This window comes from Octodon degus, unplaced genomic scaffold (assembly GCF_000260255.1).
Source record: "Octodon degus isolate 3935 unplaced genomic scaffold, OctDeg1.0 scaffold00252, whole genome shotgun sequence".
Classification (NCBI taxonomy): domain Eukaryota; kingdom Metazoa; phylum Chordata; class Mammalia; order Rodentia; family Octodontidae; genus Octodon; species Octodon degus.
This window is the reverse complement of record NW_004524828.1, coordinates 2,530,503-2,553,816: the sequence shown is the minus strand read 5'-3', so window position 1 is coordinate 2,553,816 and position 23,314 is coordinate 2,530,503. Positions and strand designations below refer to the sequence as shown.

The window sequence follows — 23,314 nt, the reverse complement described above, 5'->3', positions numbered from 1 at the left end:
TTCTTCTTCTTCTTCTTCTTCCTCTCTCTCTCTCTCTCTCTCTCTCTCTCTCTCTCTCTCTCTCTCTCTCGTTCTCTCTTTTGAAACAAGGGCTAGTCAAGCTCCACAGATAGGACTACAATTTGTGACACTCCTTAGCAAGCATCACAGAATGCTGGGATGCGTTACAGATAGGCCTGGGCCATCACGGCTGGCCCAAATGATACTCTTAATAGTACTGAAGCATTTCAGACTGATGCCCAGAGGAGATGTCAGGGCAGAAATAGAACGTGAGGATTTTTCTGTTATACAGAATATATTTAGTATCTTGAGACCTCATGAGCCTCCGTTGGGACTATAGTTGGAGGATGGAGCCATATAGTGTTCCAAAATTTCATGCGTAGAATGGAAGCAGCCACAGGTTCAAAGAAAACCACTCTTGTAGAGTCTCCCAAGAAGCCAAGGACTGGACTATTTCAAGACTATGAATAATGAATAGAGCAATTTAATTTTAAAAAGGAACTAATTGTATCTCTACTATTTAACAGATAATTCTACCCCAGAGACCACAAGTATGAACACCACAGACAATGGCATCAGCTGTCTTTGTGCCATATGCGGGGACAGAGCAACAGGAAAGCACTATGGGGCGTCCAGCTGCGACGGGTGCAAAGGTTTCTTCAGACGCAGCATACGCAAGAGTCACGTTTACTCCTGCAGGTTCGTACAATGCTCCTTCTAGGAACGTTAACTTTCAGAGAAGTTTGAAAATCGCACGCAAGACGTAAGGGAAGACACTTTAGAGCTCTCTTAGATCCGTAGCTCTATGAACAATCTTCAAGCTGCAATAAAAGTGAAGACATGTGGATGTGTACGTGTGATGTATTCGCACAGGTGTACGTTCTTATGAAACATTTTAAACTTGTAAAAATTATATAAGAATTTCACTTCTCTGCCACCCAGTTGAGACCAATATAGTTGAGTCCTCCAGTGGACACCTCCCCAGAAGTCGCTTGGTGTTTCTTCCTAGTCTCTCTAGGGTAACAACCGTGTGGATTTTGGTGTGATATTTTCCTTGTGTCTCTTTATTGTTTTACCACATGTTCATATACCAGTAAACATTTTAAAATATGAATTTAAATGATTTCTCAATGTGTTCTTTTTCTGTACATTCTCTTTCTACTGTCACTAAATTATAAATCTTTTGAAACAAAATTATCAATGTGTAGAAGATGATTTTGTAGCTTGTTATTTTCCATAAATGAAATTTAAAATTTTAGTACTAAATTTTAAAATTTATTTTTCATGCCATGTTTGCCCATTGAATTTCAATGCTTTACATAAAGATATTTATATATGTGTTATGTATCTCTGAAAGTTTAAAATAATTTCTAGTTAACAGCAAGGTCATTTAATCTGTTTGGTAGGACAGTCTCCAAAGGCAAATTATGTATTGGTTGAATAGAAGCTCTGAACCAATCCAAGGTACTTTACCACAAGGAACTCTGTATTTGCTCTATTGAAGAAAACCATGTTAGCAGTTTTACATAATTTTAAGAACTTATTGAACTGTTTAGAAAAACCCTCTTAAATCATGGTGCCATTTGATTCAGTGGGGTAAAATAAAAGTTAATATGTAACTTCCCTAAATCTACCTAGTGTTCTCAAGAAATTTTTCTAAGAGAGTTTGATGCAGGTTTAAAGAAATATAAATCATTTACCTTTCTTTTTTTGTACTTTAGTACAGGGTCTGCAGGGTCTCATTGTATAGATCAGACTCTTAGTGATCCACGTGTGTTCAGCCTCCCAAGACCTGGGATTACAGGCATGTGCCACTATGCCCAGTCTCAATTGCCAGCTCAGTGGGGCCCAGGGGCGGGTCAGCACAGCATGCCAGGGATCGAACCCCTGCCCCTGTGTCTGCCTAAACAGGCACTTTCATCTGCTGAGCTATTTGGCCTCACCTCACCTTAAAAATTTAACAAAGAAATAATATTTATGAGTTTGGGATTTTTATATGAAAAATCTGCAATATAAAAAGGCAATATTGTCCCATCAAAATATTTTCTCTAAGATTGTCTGAAGTAGGTGTCTTTAAAAATGAACAATTATGATAAAAATAAAACTATTTTTTGAAGTCATCTGTTCTCTTAAAAGTCAAATTTACATTAAGTCAAACAACTAATTCCCACAACCTCGAATAAACTACGAATAACAGTGCAAGGACTGTTTAGATTTTCCTGCATCCTCGGTGGAGAAAGTGAGAAGGTTCAGCTTCTAGAGCAGCCTCTCTAATTTTATCAAATATCCCAGGAACACATATAGTTTCTCACACTTTCCTATCACACATAGTGCTATTAACTTAATCTTTCTTTACATGTTTTGGTAATAAGCGCGTGATATTCCTTTTGGATAGTAGTTATGATATTTGTGCAAATTTAGAGGAATAATATCTATTTTAAACTCAGGTTTTGTTGTTTTTATCTATTTCTTTAGATTTATAGATTCATTTTCATTCTAAGGGTTGGATGCCATTGAACCTGACGTTTTCATCCTAAAGCGCTTGTTTCAATGCTTTACACACAAAGCTTTTGATAATGGCTATTTGTAATCTTGATTGTGTGCTTATCTTAGATTGTAATGTTCTTACACGGGAAAAACACAGTAGTTAGCTCTCTATTGCCTACAGCAATATCATGTCCACACTTGATATGCTTAGTCAGGCTTCGTTATAGCTTTAATGTTCGTTGCGGATGCATTCCTTGTGGTATTTGGTAACCTCAGCCCATCTCCTGAAAATCCCCATTCAACGTGTAAAATGAGAAGTGCCCTTTTCTCATTCTGAGAACATCTTTCTCTTCTAGCTCAACTCTTTTGAAGTTGGGCTTCATTTCTCAGTTATTTGTGAGTGGCTGTTCAGTTTAAAGATTTTCTTTATTATTTCTGTGATAGTGGGGAAGGTACACAGGGCCAGTGCAGAGCTACACCTTCACCCCTGCAGATTTTTTTTTTTGAGATAGTATCTCAATAAATTCTCTAGGCTGACCTCAAACTTAAGAATTTTTCCCTCAGCCTCTGAAATAGCTGAGATTAGAGGGATGTGCCACCTCTTCCACCTAGGTAAATTTTAGTATGTCACAGAATATGTGTTTTCATTTTCATTATTTAATAATAACTAAAACCAGGATATATCAATACATATGAATAAGAGTTTTGAATAAATGTTATGTTTTAGGGTAATTTTAAGTAAATGTTATGTTTTGGGGCACATGATTAATATGTACCCCAAACGCTATAGTACATTTGAGCTACATTGTTCTAAAAGATGAGTTTTTCTCTTTTATAATTGTAGACAGGTATTAACATCCTGAAGTTTTACCAAGGGTGAATGGTTAACCTGAGGCTGAGACTCAAGTCTAACGTCACAGACTGTAATGTTCTCAATGTACAGTTCCGGTTTTTAGCCCATTGAGCACTGGGCAATCAGCCCTGCGATCAATTTGGAGCAATCACATCACCTTATAAGAAAACCTTGAGTCCTTGAGTTGTCACTTCACAGTTTTCCCAACTCTTTTCAGCAGTGTGAGGCAATTACTAGTCTACTTTGTTACTCTGTATGTTTGCCTCTCAAGGGCATTGCATATAAGCGGAATCATACCACATGTGGAACTTTGAGTCTGGCCTTCTTTATTTAGGATAGAAGTGTTTCCAGAGGCTTGTGCAGGTAGTAGCCTGCATCAGCACTTCATCCCCATCTGTTGATAAATAGTCCTATTTCCTTGTGCAGGCTTACCACGTTCTATTTGTTCATTGCTTCACTTTTTGGGCTAGTGTGTGTGTAAACTTCTAGAGACAGATTTTATTTCTTTGGTACACACTGAGCATGGAATACTGAGTCATATGGTAGTTCTCAGTTTTGAGAAACACCCAAATCTTACTCCAAAGCAAAGTTATCACTTACTATTCTGACCACAAATGTATGAGGTCTTCCTTATCCACATCTTTACCAACAGTTATAATTCTTTCTCCAATTTACAGTCATTGTAATGCATGAGAAATCATGTATCATTATGAAGAAATTAAATACTCAGTGTAGTTCTCGATGGTCTTTTAACACATAATTTAGTATTTAAGTAAGTTTCCATTGGATGTGAGGTCATTTAAGTGAATAGAATAATATATAAAAAGAAAAATAGTTGGAAAGTACAAGGAATTAAAGTTTTACTGTATCCTCCAACACAATGAAATCATTTAGCAATGAGCAACTAGAATTTATGTGTGAAAGATTTTAAAGCTAGATTTGACTTTCGTGATTCATAACAGGACAATGGCCAAATAATGCGCTAGTCATTCAGTTTTACTTTCCTGTAAAGACTAAGGGAGAGGTGAGGTTTGTATTTGAGTGCACACACTGATCTTAAGAATAAAATTCTTAGTTAATTGATCTTAGGCACTCTTTTTATTAAGCCAAATTTGACTGTGCTAAAGTCATTTTTGTTTGTTTTCACCAGCTTTCTGTAAACTAATACACCTTTGTGTGATGCTACAGGTTCAGTCGCCAATGTGTTGTTGACAAGGACAAAAGGAATCAATGTAGATACTGTCGTCTAAGAAAATGTTTCCGAGCAGGAATGAAAAAAGAAGGTAATGATGATGATAATTGCTGTTACTGATAAAAAAGGATAAACATACATGTTCTCATTTGTCTCAATTAACTTTTGGATGAATTTTGCTTTTCCTCCACATCTATGGAACCTGCTAACAAGCTTCTTGAGTTAGAGAATGGAGCCCGAGGTTATCCAGCTATGCTCTCTGATTGCTGATGCCCTTCTTTTCATCATTATGCTATTGTGGACTACAAAATGATTGTTACAAATAGCATTCTAATATCTAGTTCAAAAGATAAATGGCAAGCTTTGTCAATAGAATGAAATTATAATTGTATTTTAAAGACATTTTTATTCTCAGAACAGTTGAGTATATTTATTCACTTTATGAACATTAAACATTTACTTTTTAATGCATTTATCCAATCAACAGATATTTATTAACCACTCCCATTTTCTAAACACTGCTCTGCGTGCTGAGGTTTTTGATTTAAACACAATAGGCAGCCAATTTTACCCCCTAGGGAGTTTCTTTTCTATGCAGAGACACATAAGTAGAATATATGATTTTAGTGTATGTTAATATCATCTTGGATGCTTAAACAACCTGATTATGTTCTTCTATATTCTAAATGTCATTAGTTTAGAGACATAGTACACTCTAAACATTTGGCAGGTGTAAGAGCTGCAAAGTTTTATGTCTTTCTGTTTTGCTACATCACTATGTCTATCACATACAGAGATATTTTTATAACTGTGTCTCAAATTTTAAAAATTAAATCACTACATTACAGAAGTATAAAGCATATCAAATGTATCTTGAACATAGCTGGTGTTTTTCTTTGTCTTTCCTTATTTTGAAAGTACAAAAATTCCATTAACTTTTTCAGATTGCCATGCTCTAAAGAGGACAACAAAAATGATGTTCACAAAATTGAAGCAGCAGCAGTTTATTTCAGAAATGTCATTTTTAATGACCTAAAGCTCTGTTGAGTACTTACAGGACTAATAAACTTTTTCAGTTATCTTTAGCCAATTCTTGAATCTCAACTGTTGCCCCCACAAGCATATAAAAAAAAATCTCAATCTTAGATTTCTTTTCTGACTTTTACAGTGGTAATATAGTGTTTTTGAAAATAGTGAAAACTTTTCTTCAACTATTTATGAAATGATATGTTAATTTTTAAATTGCATTACAGAGCTACTTTTGAGTTTCAAAGTTGTTCTCTCTCTCTCTCTGTCTAGCTATTTTTTATTTATTTATTTATTGTATTTTAGGGAAGGGTCTACAGGATGTTCAGGGTCTCACAGTCTCACTACTAGATTGGACTCAGTGATTTGCCTGTTTACAGCTTCCCAAAAGCTGGGATTATAGGCATATGCCACCATGCCCAGTCTCAATCGATGTCTCAGTGCGCCCCGGGGGCGGGGCCAGCACAGCAGGCCTAAGGATTGAACCCGCAGCCCTTGCACCTGCTTGCAGGCTCTTTAATCTGCTGAGCTATTTGGCTGGCCCTCTTGCTGTTTTTAAAACATGGTCTCCTTTTATAGCTTAGGCTGGCCTTAATCTTGAAATCATGGCAATCCTTCTGCTTCAACATCCCAAGTGCTGAGATTATAGGCATACACCACTATGCCCACCTATTACTCTTCTTTACAATAATAACATAGTATAGAAATTAGCTAGACAAAAATATATGAATTTAGTATTCTTTTAGAAAAATACTAAAGATTGATTATATAGTGAAATTTATAAAAGCATAGCAAACATCTTACTTTTTATCTCTGTGTGCATTTCCAAATGAGTCAGTTTAGGTTGAAAATCAATAACAATTTGTGTTTAGAGAAAAGTAAGCTACCAGTAAGTGTGATTTTGAAATAAAATATTAATGATTCATTCAATCTTAAAGACTGCTTCTTCTTTCTTAAAGGCAAAAAGCCCAGTATTTTCTCCTCTGACTTAATGAGAGTTTATCTTTAATTGCAATTTGTAGTTCCCCTTTACATGCCTATAGCCTACAACTTGGTGCATTTCTTTAGTAAAAGGATAATTACAGAAAAAAAATTAAGACTTTAATGTCATGGTATCCCAGTAGAATGCAAAAAAGCATTGACCTAAATAATTTAAGGGCTGTAGGCCTTGACTGTCTCCTCTTTGGTTATAGAAGATAATCATGTATTAGCCCACACTTTGAAATTTAGCTTTGGCGGCTGATCTTTATTGTTCTTTATATGAGCAGTATTTACAGATATGCTACAGCTTCACTTCTTACTCTCCTTTTTATTTAAAAATGTAGTTAGTTAATTAATAAGATACCTGGAGAAAGTCATTTTTTTTTCTTCTTTCTGAAACAAGGAGCCAGATCTAGGTCCCTTAGAGACTTTTCACATAGTATGATATGAGGAGCTTCTTCCCTTTCTCAAACAGTGGATGCTCATACTTTGTTCTTCTCAGGAGATAACTCAGACTGGTACAATGTTTTTAACTAATGTCTATAAACTGTCCTAGGAATAATGTTTTATTACTGATTATAAGATTGTAATCTTAAAGCTATTTAAAAAAATTACTTTCCATTTTGATAGTGTGTTACAGGAAAGAGAAAATAGAATTCCAAAATCTATGAGTCATATTTTCTGACAGTAAATACAGTGTTATCTTTGACCCTATCAACCTCATAGTCAATGGTCTTCTTCTAGCTATCATGTAGTTGTTACTATGTTTGAGGACTAAAAAGCCAACCTATTGAAAAGACAGCATGGTGGAACTGGCTGACCTAACAGTCACTAATGTGTATGATGTCACAGTGTCCCAAATCTGATGCTCCAGTGTACTCTGTTGCCATGCCTGGCTTTTCCTACTTTTGAAAATACTGGATGAAAAGATGTCCATTCTTAACCTTCCATCACCCAAGTCTTCTATAAAGATAATGTCTCACTTTTTGTAATTTTTTTTAAAACTTCAAGCTGTATATCATGCTGTAGATTAAAGAGATCTAACCAGCAAACACTGTGGTTTTCCCTTTAGCTGTTCAAAATGAACGTGACAGAATAAGCACCAGAAGGAACACATTTGATGGCAGCAACATCCCTTCCATTAATACACTGGCACAAGCTGAGATTCGGTCTCGCCAGGTACCAGCACGCTCGCCTTCAGTTTTCTTTAACAGAATCAAGTAACTCTTTGTGCATAATACTAAAATAATCTCAATTTACTCTAATTAGTGCTCTTTACTAATGTAAAGATCAACACAAGTTGAGTGTTAATTTGAAAATATTAGTGAGACTTGATTTAATTGTGACTTTTCTTGGTATGATCTCATTTTTAATTAAAACATGATATAAGTTTTAGTTTAAGATTGATTGAAGCAATAGTTTATTGGGTTAGTGAGATAGCTTAGGAGACTAAGTGACGCTTAGGCAAGTGCAGGGACTGGAGTTTGATTCCTGGCACTGTATCACGTGCTGAGCTGGCCACCAAAATCAGGTAGGTTGGCTCATGCCTATAATCCCAGCTCTGGGGAGGCTGAAAACAGGAGGATGACTATGAGTCCAAGCTGTAGTAAGACCCTGTAGACCCTGTACTAAATACACACTATAAAAAATAAGATTAATTTTGAAAAAGCTTAATATCAACTACAGTGTTCTGGGGGAAGAATTTTAGTGTTTGAATCTGTCAAATTAGGTGCTACAACTTTTGAGGAGCTTGGATGAGAATTATCATCAGCTCATCAGAATATCTTTTCTTCAAAAAGATTTTGGGACCCCCAGAAGTCACATTGGCATATGCTTTGTAAACAGATATTTTAATGAAGAGCTTAGAAAATACAGTGAAATATAACTTTATTATTTTAAATTCCTAGAATATCAGATTTAAACTTTTTAAGTCTTTTGTTACAGATGTAAAAGTAAATCAACTAAGAACTCAATAAAGAAATGCTTTAAGAAATTTTATTTTAATATTGTGAAATGGGTAAGTAATCAGGTCCTCTACAGAGACAGTGAGACTACTTTCCTTTTTGATTACACCAGGACGATATGATGAGGCTAATATTCCCATTATCATTATTACTTGACAATTACTTGATGGTCCCATAAAGCATTTAGCAAGTGGTTTAAAGAGAATCTATAAGGAAATATCTGGGTGCACATAAAGACACTCATGCAGAGAGGTTCAAAAATTAAATTTGCAAAACTGTTTTAAAGAGGCTACTGACTTAACTGTCACACTTTGAAATGTATACGCTACAGTCTTCAAATATTGCTGTATCAGAGGTTCATTTCTTAATGACATTTGATGGGCTCCCATTTAATTTGCTAGCATAAGGTAATTGCGCCTCTCATCTAACTCTTCTCTCTCTGCTTTTATAAACTATATTCACTGGCTGAGTGTTTTCTTCATAAACATTAGCAAATCAAAGGTGGACTTCCTCATGGAAATAACATTTATTTTTTTTCTGGTAGTGGAGATGGTGATTGAAATCATTGCCTCACACTGAGATAGCATATCCTCCCTCAGTTGGCCAGCCTCCATTAGGTAGCCATTGGGAATTTTACATCTCAAATGTTGTGGTAACTTCTTTATACACTTAGCCTTTAAAATAATGCAGCTCCAGTATCATGGTGCTAGGTACGGAATGTCTTAGAAGCTGATAGGCATTTTATTTATTGAATTAAAAGTGTCTAGTGTGGATGTGGGAGTCTAGTTCAGACGTAGACTACTTGCCTAACTTGCATGAGATTCTGGGTTCAATCCCTAGACTCTAAAACTAAAAAAAAAAAAAAAAACTACATACAAGGAAAATGTTTAATGTATTTCAAGATAATGTGGCAATAATAGTATCTGCTTCAATAGGGTTAATTAACACAATCACACTGAAATGAGAAAGCTGGCCATGTGTTATGTTAAATAATGAAGTAACATGTTCTTTTAATAGATCTCGGCCTCAAGTCCTGGGGCAAGCACTGACATAAACATTAAGAAAATTGCAAGTATTGGTGATGTCTGTGAATCTATGAAGCAGCAGCTCTTAGTTTTGGTGGAATGGGCCAAATACATTCCTCCCTTCTGTGAGTTACCGCTGGATGATCAGGTAAAAGTTAAGGAAATTATGATTGCTTTAAACATGTTTTCTGAACTTTGCTAGCTTTTTGTGTTCTTTGACTCTTACTTGTAATACATGTACTTTATCAGCCAAGGAATGCATTATCTTGTGAGAAAGGATTAGGTTTTCTTATCATTCCACCTTCTTGTTCTGTCCAGAGGCACTACTGCCTGACTGCTATATCAAGGCTGTAGAAAACTTATTGATTAGATAAGAGTTGACCAAGACATTGTTCTTCCCTCATAGAGATAGAGAAGCTTATTTGAGGGAGAAAGACAGATTGCAAAGAACTACCATCATGAGACAAGGTATTAGAAGACTAAATGTCTAGGAAGTAAATTCTGTGTCTACGGTTTCCTGACTATGCGTGTCCAGTTCAGAAGTACCTGGCTAGTTTGAGGCAAAAACAGAACAGAAAGTATTGGTGTCATTGTAGACACTTGATAGAACTAGCAGGATTTTTGCCTTCCATACTAGCATTTGTAGTCTGACATTTATTATATGAACATTATGGATCTGGCAGAAATCCTTATAGAATAATGATCAGAATTCTACAGAGAAATAGAATTGAGATATAGTTCATTTTTTCCTAATACATACAGTTTTATATTTTTAATGTGTATGTTAGCATACGTTAATCATTGGGAACTTGAATTTTCTAATTAGTCTGAGATTAGATTGTTTCAGATTCATCTTGAATGAACTCTTATTTGCTAAGCAATATAAAACATTTATAAATAAAAATAATTTTTCCATTTCTCTCATATTGGAAAAATAAGCCAAGATAAATATTATACTCAGTGTATATTTATATACTCTCAGGTCAGTACTCTTTAATGGTGATACACAAAAACAAACAATCAAAGGGGAAAGGAAAGGACTTGAGTACATAAAGCTCAAAGAAGGCAAAAATATTTACACATCCAAGAAAAAAATCACCATACAATGTTAGCAGTTATATTTCTAAGAAAACGTTTCACCTGGTGACAGGGGAAAAAAAATCTGTGAATCTGAAATCATTTTTAAAATGTTCTGTAACTGCCTTCCTGAAATGAGTCATGGTTATTGACATGCCATAAAGATAGCTTAGCCCAGAAGGTTATGCCACAGTGAATAATGCTAAATTGCTAAAACCTACCAGTCTCAACCCAAGCAATATAAGTAGTGTTGCGTTATTTATCAGTTTTGTATTTTTATTATCATTCTTCCTTAAAAGTTGCTGACTTATGTGGCAAGATGTTTTAAATATCAGAAACCTGAAATTCAGTAACTAATCAAAAAAGTTTTTGCTTACTGATGCTTAATATTAAAAGTATTGTATTAATAGCCAGAAAATAGCACATATTTACAGTGGGCCAGTCAATGGGGAATTAGATTTCAGAAGCATTGTCAATTGCATTCCTTTATTTAAATTTTCAGGAGCTCTGTGGTGTAGATTTTTATTTTTATTTTACAGTTTCTAAAACTGAGCTCTATATAGTTAAGTTCATTCCATAAATTCATCAAATGAGTATTTATTAGGAGACTACTGTTCAGTTTTAGGAACTGTGTGTATTCTGCAGTAAAAATACAGATTGCTTCACTATCTCATAAAGTTGGTGGACTATGTGGGAGAGACAGACAATAAAAATATGTAAATTATGAGTAAGTCAAATCTAGGTGGAGCTAAGTTCTATAAAATGCTATAAACCGGAGTAGGATGAGCAGTAGAATGAGTTGGGGAACGATGGAAAGATACTTTGTCATGGGAATCAGAGAAGACATTTGCTGAGGCCTTAATGATAAGGGGCCAGCAGTGCAGAGTAGAAGAGAAAGCGTTCTGGGTACAGGCGCCTGCACGTTCAAGGTTCTGAGTCAGGCTGGAGCATGTGAACAAGGAGTGTTGCTAGATAAAGCCAGAAGCATGGGGGTGGGGTGCAGGAGACAAAGAGTTAAACTACTAAGTCCTCCTACCACGTGTACGGCTGTAAAAACTCTAAGGAAAATAGGAAGCCACTGATGAGTTTTCAACAGAGGGGTGATATTAAATGATTACTGTATTGCAAATAGCACTTTCAAAGCTCTGAAAAGAATGAGTTGGGGGCTGGTGACACAGCTCAGAGAAACAAGTGCCTGTCTGGCAAGCACAGGGTCCTGAGTTTGATTCCCAGTACAAAACAAAACAAAGCAAAACAAAATTTTAAGAATTAAAAAAACCCAAAACCTTTTGGGCCTAGAGAGATAGCTCAGTGGCTTAAGAGCCTGACTGGCAAGTGCATAGTGTTGAGTTCGATCCCAGACACACACACACACATGAGTTAGAAAGAAGCATTAGGAAGCAGGAATATGTATTGAATGATTTGGGGTGATCCAGCTGAAAGACTTGGACTAGGGACAGCAGGCCGAATAAAAAGGACATGAATAGCAGTAGATTGGTTTTACTTATTTTCTGAAAAGCAGCACTAGGATTCGTGAAAAACCTAGCACCAGAATAGACTCCTGTTTGAATGTCAACAAGCACTTTGGGTGATGGAAACATTTCCTAAGGTGATGAAGACCTCAGAGGATTTCCTTGGAGTGACTTGGGTCTAAAATATTCCCTCTGCTTTCTAGTGATGATGCCTAGAATGCAACCACGAAACTAAGTGAAGATCAGTGAAAGAGTTCACTTCCGAGTCAGAGGCTCAGGCTGAAAGGAAGCAGAACCCAGACCTGGTCCTTCTCTTGCTGTAGACTTTTGCTTTTCTCTTTTATAATTCAGGTTATTATGAGTATTTTATCTAGTCCACATGAGTGCTCTTGGAGATTTTTAGAAAGTCATTTTGTCCATTTTACAGATGAAAATGAATGAGTCTCAAACACACCGGTCAATGTAACCAGTGTGAAATAAATAGCAAGTGACCTGTCTGGGATTGAAGTCTAGTCTGCTTGATGCTGTTTTTCTCTAAAATATTGAGCTGCTGTACTTTTTTTTCTGCTGCCACTCTATTGAATTATTAGATACTTTAAAAAATTTTGTAAGTAAATTATTGACAAAATAGAAATGGAGAAGGTTTATGAAGTCAAGTATCTATGAGTACTAGTTTGTTAGAACAAAACAATAACAAAAATGTCCCAGGCTTAAAGAACATTACAAGTTAGCCAGAATCATATTATGCTGTCTTTTAATCATTACATTCTATTATTAATTGTTAAACTTGAAATTTTTCATTAAGGTGGCTCTGTTAAGAGCTCATGCAGGGGAACATTTACTGCTTGGAGCTACAAAGAGATCCATGATGTATAAAGATATTTTGCTTTTGGGTAAGGATTTTAAGAAACTATGTCTATATTGTCCTTAAAATAAACTGTACACTCTATTCTGCATGTACGAAGCATTTACAGTGTTGTTGTTTCACAGATCTGATTTTATTGATTCTGTCTTCACTTAGCCCTAATTTTCTTTACCTTGATTATATATAAATTCATAGTGCATGAGATGATTGAAGAGAATTGGGCTTTAAAAATGAATGCAGATGTTGTTAAGTAAACATATGGTGGTATGTTTAAATCTTACCAGGATAAGAAATTAGTGAATTAAATGACCACCTGAAGTCTGAACATGTTTTATACTCCTTTCGTGTCTGCATCATAATTATTTTATACATTTTAAGGAATGCGTTTATTCTCTATAATCTCATGTAATATATTATGAGATAATCAGGTAAGATAAATTGATGGCAATATCTGAAGAATTCTAATAAATGTAAGTTCTTGAAAAAATAGGAATGTACTTGGAGAAAAGACTCAGAGACAAAGCTTTGCCATTTGCTAAATAATTATTACACTCCTCATTGTACTTAACGATTGGGTTTTGAGAGCTGAGATTCTTCTAATGCTATTAGTTTTACCTCTTTCTGGCTTGTGAAAAATGATGGCTGAATTTTTTGTTTTATATTTTCATGTCATAAATATTCTGGTTCCAAATATGAATGAATGCAACACAATAAAACATCAGCTGCTACTTATGGAAGGCTTCTGACATAAATGCTCTGCTTTAAGTGCTTTACACACACACACACACACACACACACACACACACACTCAATCAATCACTGATCTAAGCACTGTTCTGTGCAGGCTACTTTCAGGTGGAGAAATAGAAGCAGACAAGATTACCTGTGGGTGCCTGGCTAGGAGAGAAGCGAGTCAGGATTCTAAACCATGTAGTGTGACTGCAGAGACCATGCTCTGAAATTCTACGAAATATTTCTTTGGCATTTCTAGTACCTACCTCCAGTGCTGTTTGTCCTTGCTATGGATCCAAATACAGTATATCTTAGAAAACCAAGTGTCTGCTATAGCATTCTAAACTATATTACCTTGAATAATTAGATAAACTAACTTTTCCCAAGAAAAAACAAAGCTCAAAATAAATCAGTAACATGAAGTGATCCACACAGGTGGTAAGCATTTCACCTTGACTGTGGTAAGCATTTCACCAACATCATCATTTCATTGGTGGTAATCAATGATGTATGGGCCAATATCATATTTTATTCTCTAATTAGATGCATTGTTTTTGTCCAAAATACCTCACTAAAGCTGTGGACAAAAGAGTACGTCTACATTGAATAAATACACCTGGATGTGTTGTTACCATAAAAGATGGAAGGGTGCATTATGCCTTGTACGCTCAGAGAGCTTGGCTCTGTATCGTTAGGCTGGAGGTGACATAGTTCACCATGGCACAGGAGTACATGGCAGAAGATCATTTGCCTTCGGGTAAAGAGAGATAGAGAAAGGGTGAAGGGGCCAGGGTTTGTCTTAACGGCTGCTTCATTGGCACACCGCAGTGATAGAACTGCTTTCCATCAAGTTCTTCCTTTTAAACATTCCATTACTTCCTAACAATCATCTGGTCTAAAGCCAAAAGCTTCAGCTATTGACTTTGGAGGTCTAAACTAATGTAGTTGTCTTTACCTCAGTGGTAGAATTCAGAAATTTTGCTTTTGTTTTATAGCCAGAAAGTTTAGCTATATTTTATGGGTTACTATGTTATTTATCATTTAGATAAATTTTTTTTAGATTAGAAAGAACTAGAGGAATTGCATGCCAGGTGTGTTGTCATGTGCCTGTAATCCTGGTACTCTGGAGATTAAAACAGTATCATGGTGTGTTGGAGGCCATCCTGGTTTACACAAGGAAATTCAAGGCCAGCCTGCACTACATAGCAAGGCTTTTTTCAAACTCACACCCCCCCCCAAAAAAAATATATATTGCATAGTCCAGTTCTCTATTCAATTTCTGAATGCCAGATTCAGCACTAAAAAATTCTATCCCTTCTCTAGAAACCCAGGAAGAAGAACAGGGAATATACAATCTGCTGTGACAATTCATAAGAACACATGTGCTATGTTTTAAAAATCATCATCTTAGACTTATTTATACTGGGTGCAAATGGTTCTTACTCATTCATAGGCCTAGAGTACCAGAGAAGAGCTTTAACCCTGTGAATGAGAAATACATTTTAGGATTTGCGCTGTGCTTACTAATGAAAAGCTGATAGATGACAGGCAAATAGGAAAGCTAGCAGGCGTACTTGACTCCTCCTGGTCAATTCTTAGCTTCTGATTAGTCTGTAATTTTGCGTCCTTACTAGTGATTGAGACTGTTAAAATGCATATAATCACATTAGCATTATTACTGATCCTTTAAGTATTAACTTCTTTTCTCATCACTAACCTAACACTGCTGAGAGATGTACTAGCATGTTCCTTCAAGAGAACACCCTTTCAATTACTGAGGTGTAAAATTTAAACAATGTTTGGCAGTTTGACAGAAGAAGTGGCTGACTTTATTTTTCCTTTTAGGAAACAACTATGTTATTCACCGTAACAGCTGTGAAGTTGAAATCAGCCGAGTTGCCAACAGAGTTCTCGATGAGCTCGTTAGACCCTTTCAAGAAATCCAGATCGACGACAATGAGTATGCTTGTTTGAAGGCAATTGTATTTTTTGATCCAGGTTTGTTTTCAAAATCTCATTACTAATTTATGCTCATGAGAGGTTTTTGCATGAACATATTTTCTCTCACATTCTAGTCCGATTAAATCTTTAGATTGACCTCTTCGTTCCTTTATCAGATGCAAAAGGGTTAAGCGACCCAGTGAAAATTAAGAACATGCGGTTCCAGGTGCAGATCAGCCTGGAGGACTACATCAACGACCGGCAGTATGACTCCCGGGGAAGGTTTGGCGAGCTGCTTCTGCTGCTGCCCACACTGCAGAGCATCACCTGGCAAATGATAGAGCAGATACAGTTTGTGAAGCTGTTCGGCATGGTCAAAATTGACAACCTGCTTCAGGAAATGTTGCTGGGTGGTGAGTCCTTGAGGAATTCCCGTGGTTGTTGATTAGTAGTCCTCCAAGTCTGTTAAAACAAATTTCCCCCGTTCATTTACTTGGTTCCACATTTATTTAATGTTTTGAAGTTGCTCGGGGATCCTGCTTTTCTTTGTCATCTTCTTCCATGACATAATAAATTCAATTTATTACATGTAAAAAACCTGCAAAACCCAATAGGGAGGGACAAGAATATGTGAATGTTCAAATTGTCATTCTTTGTCAGCCTCCACTATCTTTTCTACATGGTCCTTTTGACTTCACTTTTCAGGCATTCTATTTTTTTTCCTCTGTATTTTAGGGTATGGTCTACAGGGTGTTCAGGGTCTCACTACTAGACTGGACTTGTAGTAATTCTCCTGTTTACAGCTTCCCGAGTGCTGGGATTACAGGCACACTCCACCATGCCCAATCTTAATTGGCATCTCAGTGAGCTCTGACAGTGGGGCTGGCATGGTAGGCCTGGGCGTTGATCCCCTGGCCCCTGTATCTGCTTGCAGGCACTTTAATCTGCTGAGCTATTTGGCCAGCCCTAGGCATTCTAAATAAAGGAAACAGAAATGTATTTCCCACTTTTGCTGCCTCTTGCATTATATTTTTTTAATTTGCCTAATTCCTTTAAAGCTTCAGGATTACAGAAATTGCAGCATAACCAAGCATTTAGTTGACACAGAAGAGCAGAACAGAAAAACGGGATTTCGATACTATAATAAATGTCAGGAAGAAGTTACAGCATCATTTATTTTAAGTTCTAATATACATTAAATTATTTGTAAAATCATTGTATTATTTTTAGTATTCTGGTGCTTAATGTGTTCTTAATGATATATTTCCGAAATAAAGATTAGTCATGCTATTACGGTGATGCCACACACAATAAATTTGATGTAAGCGATTCTTGGAATTGTCTTACCAACAGTCAGGAAGCCTAATGATTCCAGGAAATGACACACAAGATTTGTTATTAATGTACAACATTATGATGCAGAATTAATCTATCCAGTGCATACAGAAAACTGACATTGTCTTTAATATGCCAGTCTTTCTACCAATTCATTTTAAAATTCTTAGAAAAGCACTTTGCAAATGTAGCAATATATAAGGTGTTGGCCCAAATACCTGTGCCAAGGTAAACTTGTGGTTCCTTACGAACATCACTAATGGATCAACTTGTTTTCTGTAGGTGCCTCCAATGATGGAAGCCATCTCCACCACCCGATGCACCCACACTTATCTCAGGATCCACTGACTGGACAAACCATACTTTTAGGGCCCATGTCAACCCTGATTCATACAGACCAGATCTGTGAGTAGCTGAATGCTGCTTCTTTACGTAACATTCAAGCTTAACTATCAGAGAAAAGTGGAATTTGAGAGAAGAATCTATTATTATCTGGAAAAGGCAAAAGTTGGGTAGGATTTCCTCTGCTGAACTCTGCTGTGGGAGATTTTGATATTCATGTAGCCACTCATTTTCCCTGTGTATGAATCTGCCTCCTCAACTGAGGATATAAGAACTTCATTTTTTTTATAGGCTTCAGGCTACACAAGGTGATACCAGTAGATCCAGCTTTGCACACTGGTCGTCAAATACAAAAATGATCACAGGAGTGAAAATCACACAGAGGAATCCTAAAAGTCAATAGACACATTACGATTGCTTGTAATATTAACAATGTCAAAAAATTAAAAATGAGGTTCATTACAGAGTATAAATGTGTAGGGAAATTTTTAAAATGCTGATATTATTTCTATACGGAAATGTAACACATCAAAAGCAGAAGTTTTAAATATGTTGCAGAAATTCTGTGGAGTAGTTTGCATTTTCTTTTATACCTCCTACTGGGGCATGAGCATCATTTCCAGGCCTGGCAAACTTGCTCATTTGGGAGTTTGAGGAGCTGTCAATGTTTTATTCTTTGTATGATCAGTGTTCTAGAATCTCTGAGAGCTTGTTTGCTGTGGATATGTTGTTGATATTATTTTCACCAGTGTGTCTTTGTCCTTCACATCACATCCAGTTTCTTGATTTATGTGACAAGTTTTGCTCTCCCCACCTCAGTTTTTCCTTCCTCCCTCCCTCCCTCCTTCTCTATCACCATCAGTTCTGGGGATTTGTCTACGATAGGCAAGAGCTCTACCTCTGAGCTGCTTCCCTTTCTTAGCTTTTCTTCATTAAGTTCCTAGTTACATCTTTAAAGATGCAAATAGCATCATTCATATCCCCATGCTTAACTATTTCTTCAGCGATTCCATTTATATTCTGTATGAATATTACTTCTTATCACATCTTACATGGAACTTTACTATGCCTTCACCTTTGTTGGCCAATTCTTTTTTTATGATCTAATTATTTCATAAAATTTTACATAAATTTATCACTAGAAGACAAAGCGTGTACAATGCTACACTAAAAGATGGTCAGTGACCAGTTATGGATAGATTGCAAGGCATGACCTAACAGTGACTGATCCCAAAACCCATGTGTTACTGGAGAAGTTGTTTATGGGCTTAGTAAGATTTGTATTTGTACAATGACTCACAGCTAATTGTGACTTACAAAGGGAATTGAAATTTGAAAAGTGGTACAATTTGATTAGCAGAGTAGCTGGAATTCTTGCATATCAGAAGTGTGCAGATTAACTGTTTATTATGTCAGCTTTAATGCAGATTATTTCTAAGTTACTATGGGGATAGAAACTGTATTTGAAAAATTTCTAGAATTAATAGAATAATTGATCCTAAACTTAACCCAGATTTAACTTTGATCTATTGTTTTGAATACATAACAAGCTAAGCACTGAGTTGAATCGAATTATTGCTACATAACTGTTATACATACTGTAAGACTTATTGAATTTACAGTAGTCTTTAATAACTAGTTACAGTGCCCATTTCTTCAAAAATAACGCAACAGCCATTTGGGGAGTACCACCACATTACTAGCTAGTGGCAGGAAAAGTAGAGCCCACAAAAGTGCCTGATACGATGCTCTGCTTTACATGCAGTGAGCAGTAGACCCTTGGGTAAGTTGTGCCTGAAGCACCAAATTCTTTTGAGTTTGTGAAAAGATATGCAATTGTTAGGAAAAAATTATGAATTTAGAAACCATATGAAATAATTCATCTGTGATCCTCAGTGTATTTGGAGAACATTAATTTGGGAAATATTATTTGCAAAGCAACGTTACTTTCCATTTAACAGTGAAGAACAGAGAGAGGAGAGTCCAAAGCCATGCTGAGATGCCTGGAATTGTGTGTCTTAGACATTTTATTCATAAACTTGGAAGCTGAAACACACTGACAACACATTAGACGCTGAAGGACTTAGCTGGCGAGAGAGAATTTGACAGTGCTGCTGTTGGCAAAATCCTTTACATTCTAAATTTTAGTGTTCTGCTATTTAAAGAAGCATTTGTTGATCCTGATACTTTAAGAACGACATCACACTTTTGTTTTCCATCTTTGAACATAATATTTAAGTGAGTCATCTGTTAAGGAAAATTTTGGTTTTTTCTTTTCTCATTTAAAATATTTACATGGTGGGCTGGTAAAATGGCTCAGTGGTTCAAAGCACCTACTTAGAACTAGCTTAGCAAAGCACAGGGACCGCGGTTCAATCCCCCAGCACCACATGCCAGCCAGCCCCGCCCCGTGGTGGGCTGAGCTGCCCCCTCCACATAAATAAATAAATAAATAAATATAAAATAAAGTATTTACATGGTTAAAATGTCTACATTTCTTAATTAAATGAAAATTTAAATTAATGAATAGTTTCTTATTGTTCTAAAGACCACTTCAGTTTTAAATCTATTCTAAATATACAGAAAGAATCTAAAAAGCAAATTCTTATTTTTGTGAATTAAACTGCATTTAACTAATATTCCTAAGACATTTTTAATCCATGCTTAATTAATCCATGTTGAACAAAAGTACAAAATAAATGGATTAGGAAACACCAAATGGAAAGAGCTTGTATTATGCAGAGCTTTATTTAAAATGATGAACAAAATTACATGATTTACAGGGCTGTGGTCTGATCAGACACTCTCGATTAGTCCTATTAAATATATAGAATAATAATTGTGAGTGCTAAAATATTTTAATTGTTTTAAATTACAAAATAGCTCCTAGATTATTTTATAATATGATAAAATTTTACATTAGGAAGAAATACTATTTTAGACAATGAAGTACTAAATTACAAAGTGTATATATTCAGGTTTTCTATTCAATTATTGTCTATTCAATCTTGTTCTTTCTATTGAAGGAGAAAGAACAGGCAAGCTCACTTTTGATAGAATCATTGTAAAGCAGCAAAGACAGTATATTTCATATCCACACTTCTGACTACAGTGTGGATTTCCAAACACTTATAAAGCCTGTTATCTTTAATTTTTGTGTCCTTTAATAGACCTGAATTAGTCAATTCCAAGGCAAATATATTTTAATCTTATGTTCATTGTGATGGCAAACATCATAATGATTGTATTCTAATTGAAACAAAGTGGTATTCTGTTCATTTTTACTAATGTCTGGGAGCCTTAGAAAATTAAATGTTCATAAATGCTTTTTTATTTTAACAATTTTATTGAGAAAGAAGTAGCAATGAAATACATTGAATATTGTTGTCTTTGTAGTAGTTATTCCTACTACGAGATGAAGATGTATCTTATCTAAACACTATTAGTTCAAAACCTTCTCATTGAACTAAGAGAAAGTAGCTGTATATTTATGCAAATATATATATATATATATTTTTTTCCACTACAAAATGGTCCTTCTTTTATATCCTCCTTTTTGTTTACTTTTGTCAGAGATGTGTATTCCATTGCCATTCAAATATTGTAGGGGCATGAATTCAGCAGAGTAATCCAATATAGTCCAGTAGTCTGTAATAGTAGTGGATTATCTGCATGACTGGCAGTGTCAGAAGTTGTTGAATTGAACCTTCTACAGCTCAGTATATTAATATGACTTTACTTATTATAATTCAATTTTATACTTTTTTGCTGGACCAAGATAAAGCAAGACCTACATAACAAGAAATGTAACTTTGTATCTGACAAGGTCAGTCAAATGCCCTCAGGACTTACCCTGAATCCCTGTACAGCAGTTTGTAGATCTTTTATCAGTATCTTAACTTTTAAAGTAACTATGAAGAATTCTGGGTTGCTCTAATGCTGTAGAGTAAAAATGGGGGAATCTTTCAAAAACACTTCCAAAATACAGTGTACACATTAGCACTGTGCGGGGTTTCCTGAGGTGGGCAGGAGGGCCGCTGCTGCTAAGTATTGTTCTCTGCTTCTCTTCCAGCGACTCCTGAAACACCACTTCCGTCCCCGCCACAAGGCTCTGGACAAGAACAATACAAAATCGCTACCAACCAAGCCTCAGTCATTTCACACCAGGCCCTTACCAAACAGAAGCAAATGTGAGCCCGTGTGCACTTCTGTGTGGCACTACCTAAATGTGAAAGATTGTTCATCTTGAAATATCTCAGGATAGTACTTTTGGCAAAACCTTAGCCAGGGTTTCTACATGGTGCTGTTGTAAGATGGTATCCTAATTTTCTTGTTTGTGTACTCATTTTGTTTGTTGTTTCTATACTGTAAAATTTCACATGCAGCCAATGTATATTTGAGTTTGAAATTGTTTATAGAGTGTTGTTTTTCGTTGCCCTGGCACTGAGCCTGAGCCTGTGAAATCTTTTGTACCACTTTCATAATAATATTAATTTAAATCTGTAAATAATTGCTTTGTTGTGATGTGATGAAGAATTAAATGTTTCCTTTGCCTAGGAAGAGTAGATCAGAAATACCAGGATAACATAAAATGAGCCAACTTTCATATTTTCAAAAATTATTATCTTGAAGATTGGAAGCTAAAGCAGCAGCTATAGAATGATTTTTTTTTTCTAAAAGAAGAATCACTTATGAGCATTCTCAGAAGCCATTCTAACAATGATTGGATATTCTTTGAAATCTAACTGTATTTGAAGGTGTATGCTAACGTAATACATATTTTTTTTTTTTTTTTACTGGTTAGGATACAAGCCAAACTGCAACAAAGCAAACCCTAAAACTTAGATCAACCCAAAATAGACTTTTAATTTGCTCTCTTCAAGTAATCTAGAGAGTCACCTGTTGACTAGAAATCAGCTCATTTCCACAAAGAGCTCAAGGCGAGGCTGAGGGTAATCGTCTAGTAGGAGCCTGGGCCCTAAAAGCCGTGCAGCCCTGAGACAGCCACTATGGGGGGACAAATGAGCCATTGACACACGTGTGCCTCTTGTAGTCCTCACAGCACTTCAGTAAGGGAAGTGGTACTATTTCTCTTTTATAAATAAAATGAACCTTCAGTTTGAGAGTTTAAAGAGCATAACAAAGTTTCTATGTGTAGAGAAGCCACATGCAAGTCCAGCTCTGGCTGACTTTAAGGAGACTGTGTTTGGGGAGAGGAAAGAAACCTTTGAATTTCTACTCACAGTGTGATTTTTAAATGTGTGCAACCTAATAATGACTGAACCCTATACATCCTGTGACTTGTAATGCATACTCTATTAAAGTGATAAATTTGAAATTGTTGCAGTGTAAGAAAACATTTTTGTGTTTTTCACAGTTTTTCCCTAAAAATATTTCAAAAATCAAAATGACCAATAAATTTAGATCAATACAAAAACAGGTTCAGAATTTTAGTGACATACAAATATAATGCAAGTCTCATTCTGGACTGAATCCAATTTATTGCAGCCCTAACCTTCTTGATATCTAAAGGTGGAGTTTATTTTAAAACAGTTAATCACATAGCAAAACCTCTCTCCTTCTCTCGCTGCTTACTGTAACAGGGAAAAATGAAAATTGCTGGAGTAATTATCAATGAGTTAGTGCAAAAAGATATTCCAAGCTATAATACATGGAAATAAATGTGTTTTCTCAAGACTTCAAAATTCATCAGATTGTGATTTTATAATTTCCACTTGCCCCCACAAAGAAAAGTTTATATTTAGATTCTCTAATATATTGGCTCTTCATGTGGAGCAGTGATTTATGCATGAGCTATAGGTGATTTAATAAAATCAATAATGTTCCTTTAAGAATCCTGTGGTGCTGTGAAGTATAACCCCTAATAAGAGAAGGGACAGAAGAGAGAACACTGAGAGAAAGTTTCTTAACTGATGCTCTTTGAAAATTCATTTTAGTGTATATTTTCTAATTTTTATACATACAAGTATCTTTTGTAGGCTTCTGTTTACTTTTTGAGGTT

General features: G+C 35.7%; 1 protein-coding gene across 4 annotated transcripts in view; it reads left to right on the top strand.

The window, feature by feature from the left end:
* Positions 1-23,308, top strand: part of Hnf4g (hepatocyte nuclear factor 4 gamma) — a 146,700-nt gene extending 123,392 nt beyond the window's left edge. For 3 of the 4 annotated variants that reach the window (XM_023706344.1, XM_004646084.2, XM_004646083.2), the window contains 9 exons: positions 528-699; positions 4,529-4,623; positions 7,612-7,718; positions 9,521-9,676; positions 12,883-12,970; positions 15,520-15,672; positions 15,792-16,028; positions 17,233-17,355; positions 21,365-23,308. In XM_023706344.1, coding sequence (XP_023562112.1) covers positions 554-699; positions 4,529-4,623; positions 7,612-7,718; positions 9,521-9,676; positions 12,883-12,970; positions 15,520-15,672; positions 15,792-16,028; positions 17,233-17,355; positions 21,365-21,486 — 1,227 coding nt within the window. In that variant the 5' untranslated portion in view covers positions 528-553 and the 3' untranslated portion in view covers positions 21,487-23,308. Of the gene's footprint in view, positions 1-527; positions 700-4,528; positions 4,624-7,611; positions 7,719-9,520; positions 9,677-12,882; positions 12,971-15,519; positions 15,673-15,791; positions 16,029-16,673; positions 16,731-17,232; positions 17,356-21,364 lie in introns of those variants that run through there. The other variant, XM_023706345.1, reaches the window with a different exon arrangement.
* The last annotated feature ends 6 nt before the right edge of the window (positions 23,309-23,314 follow it).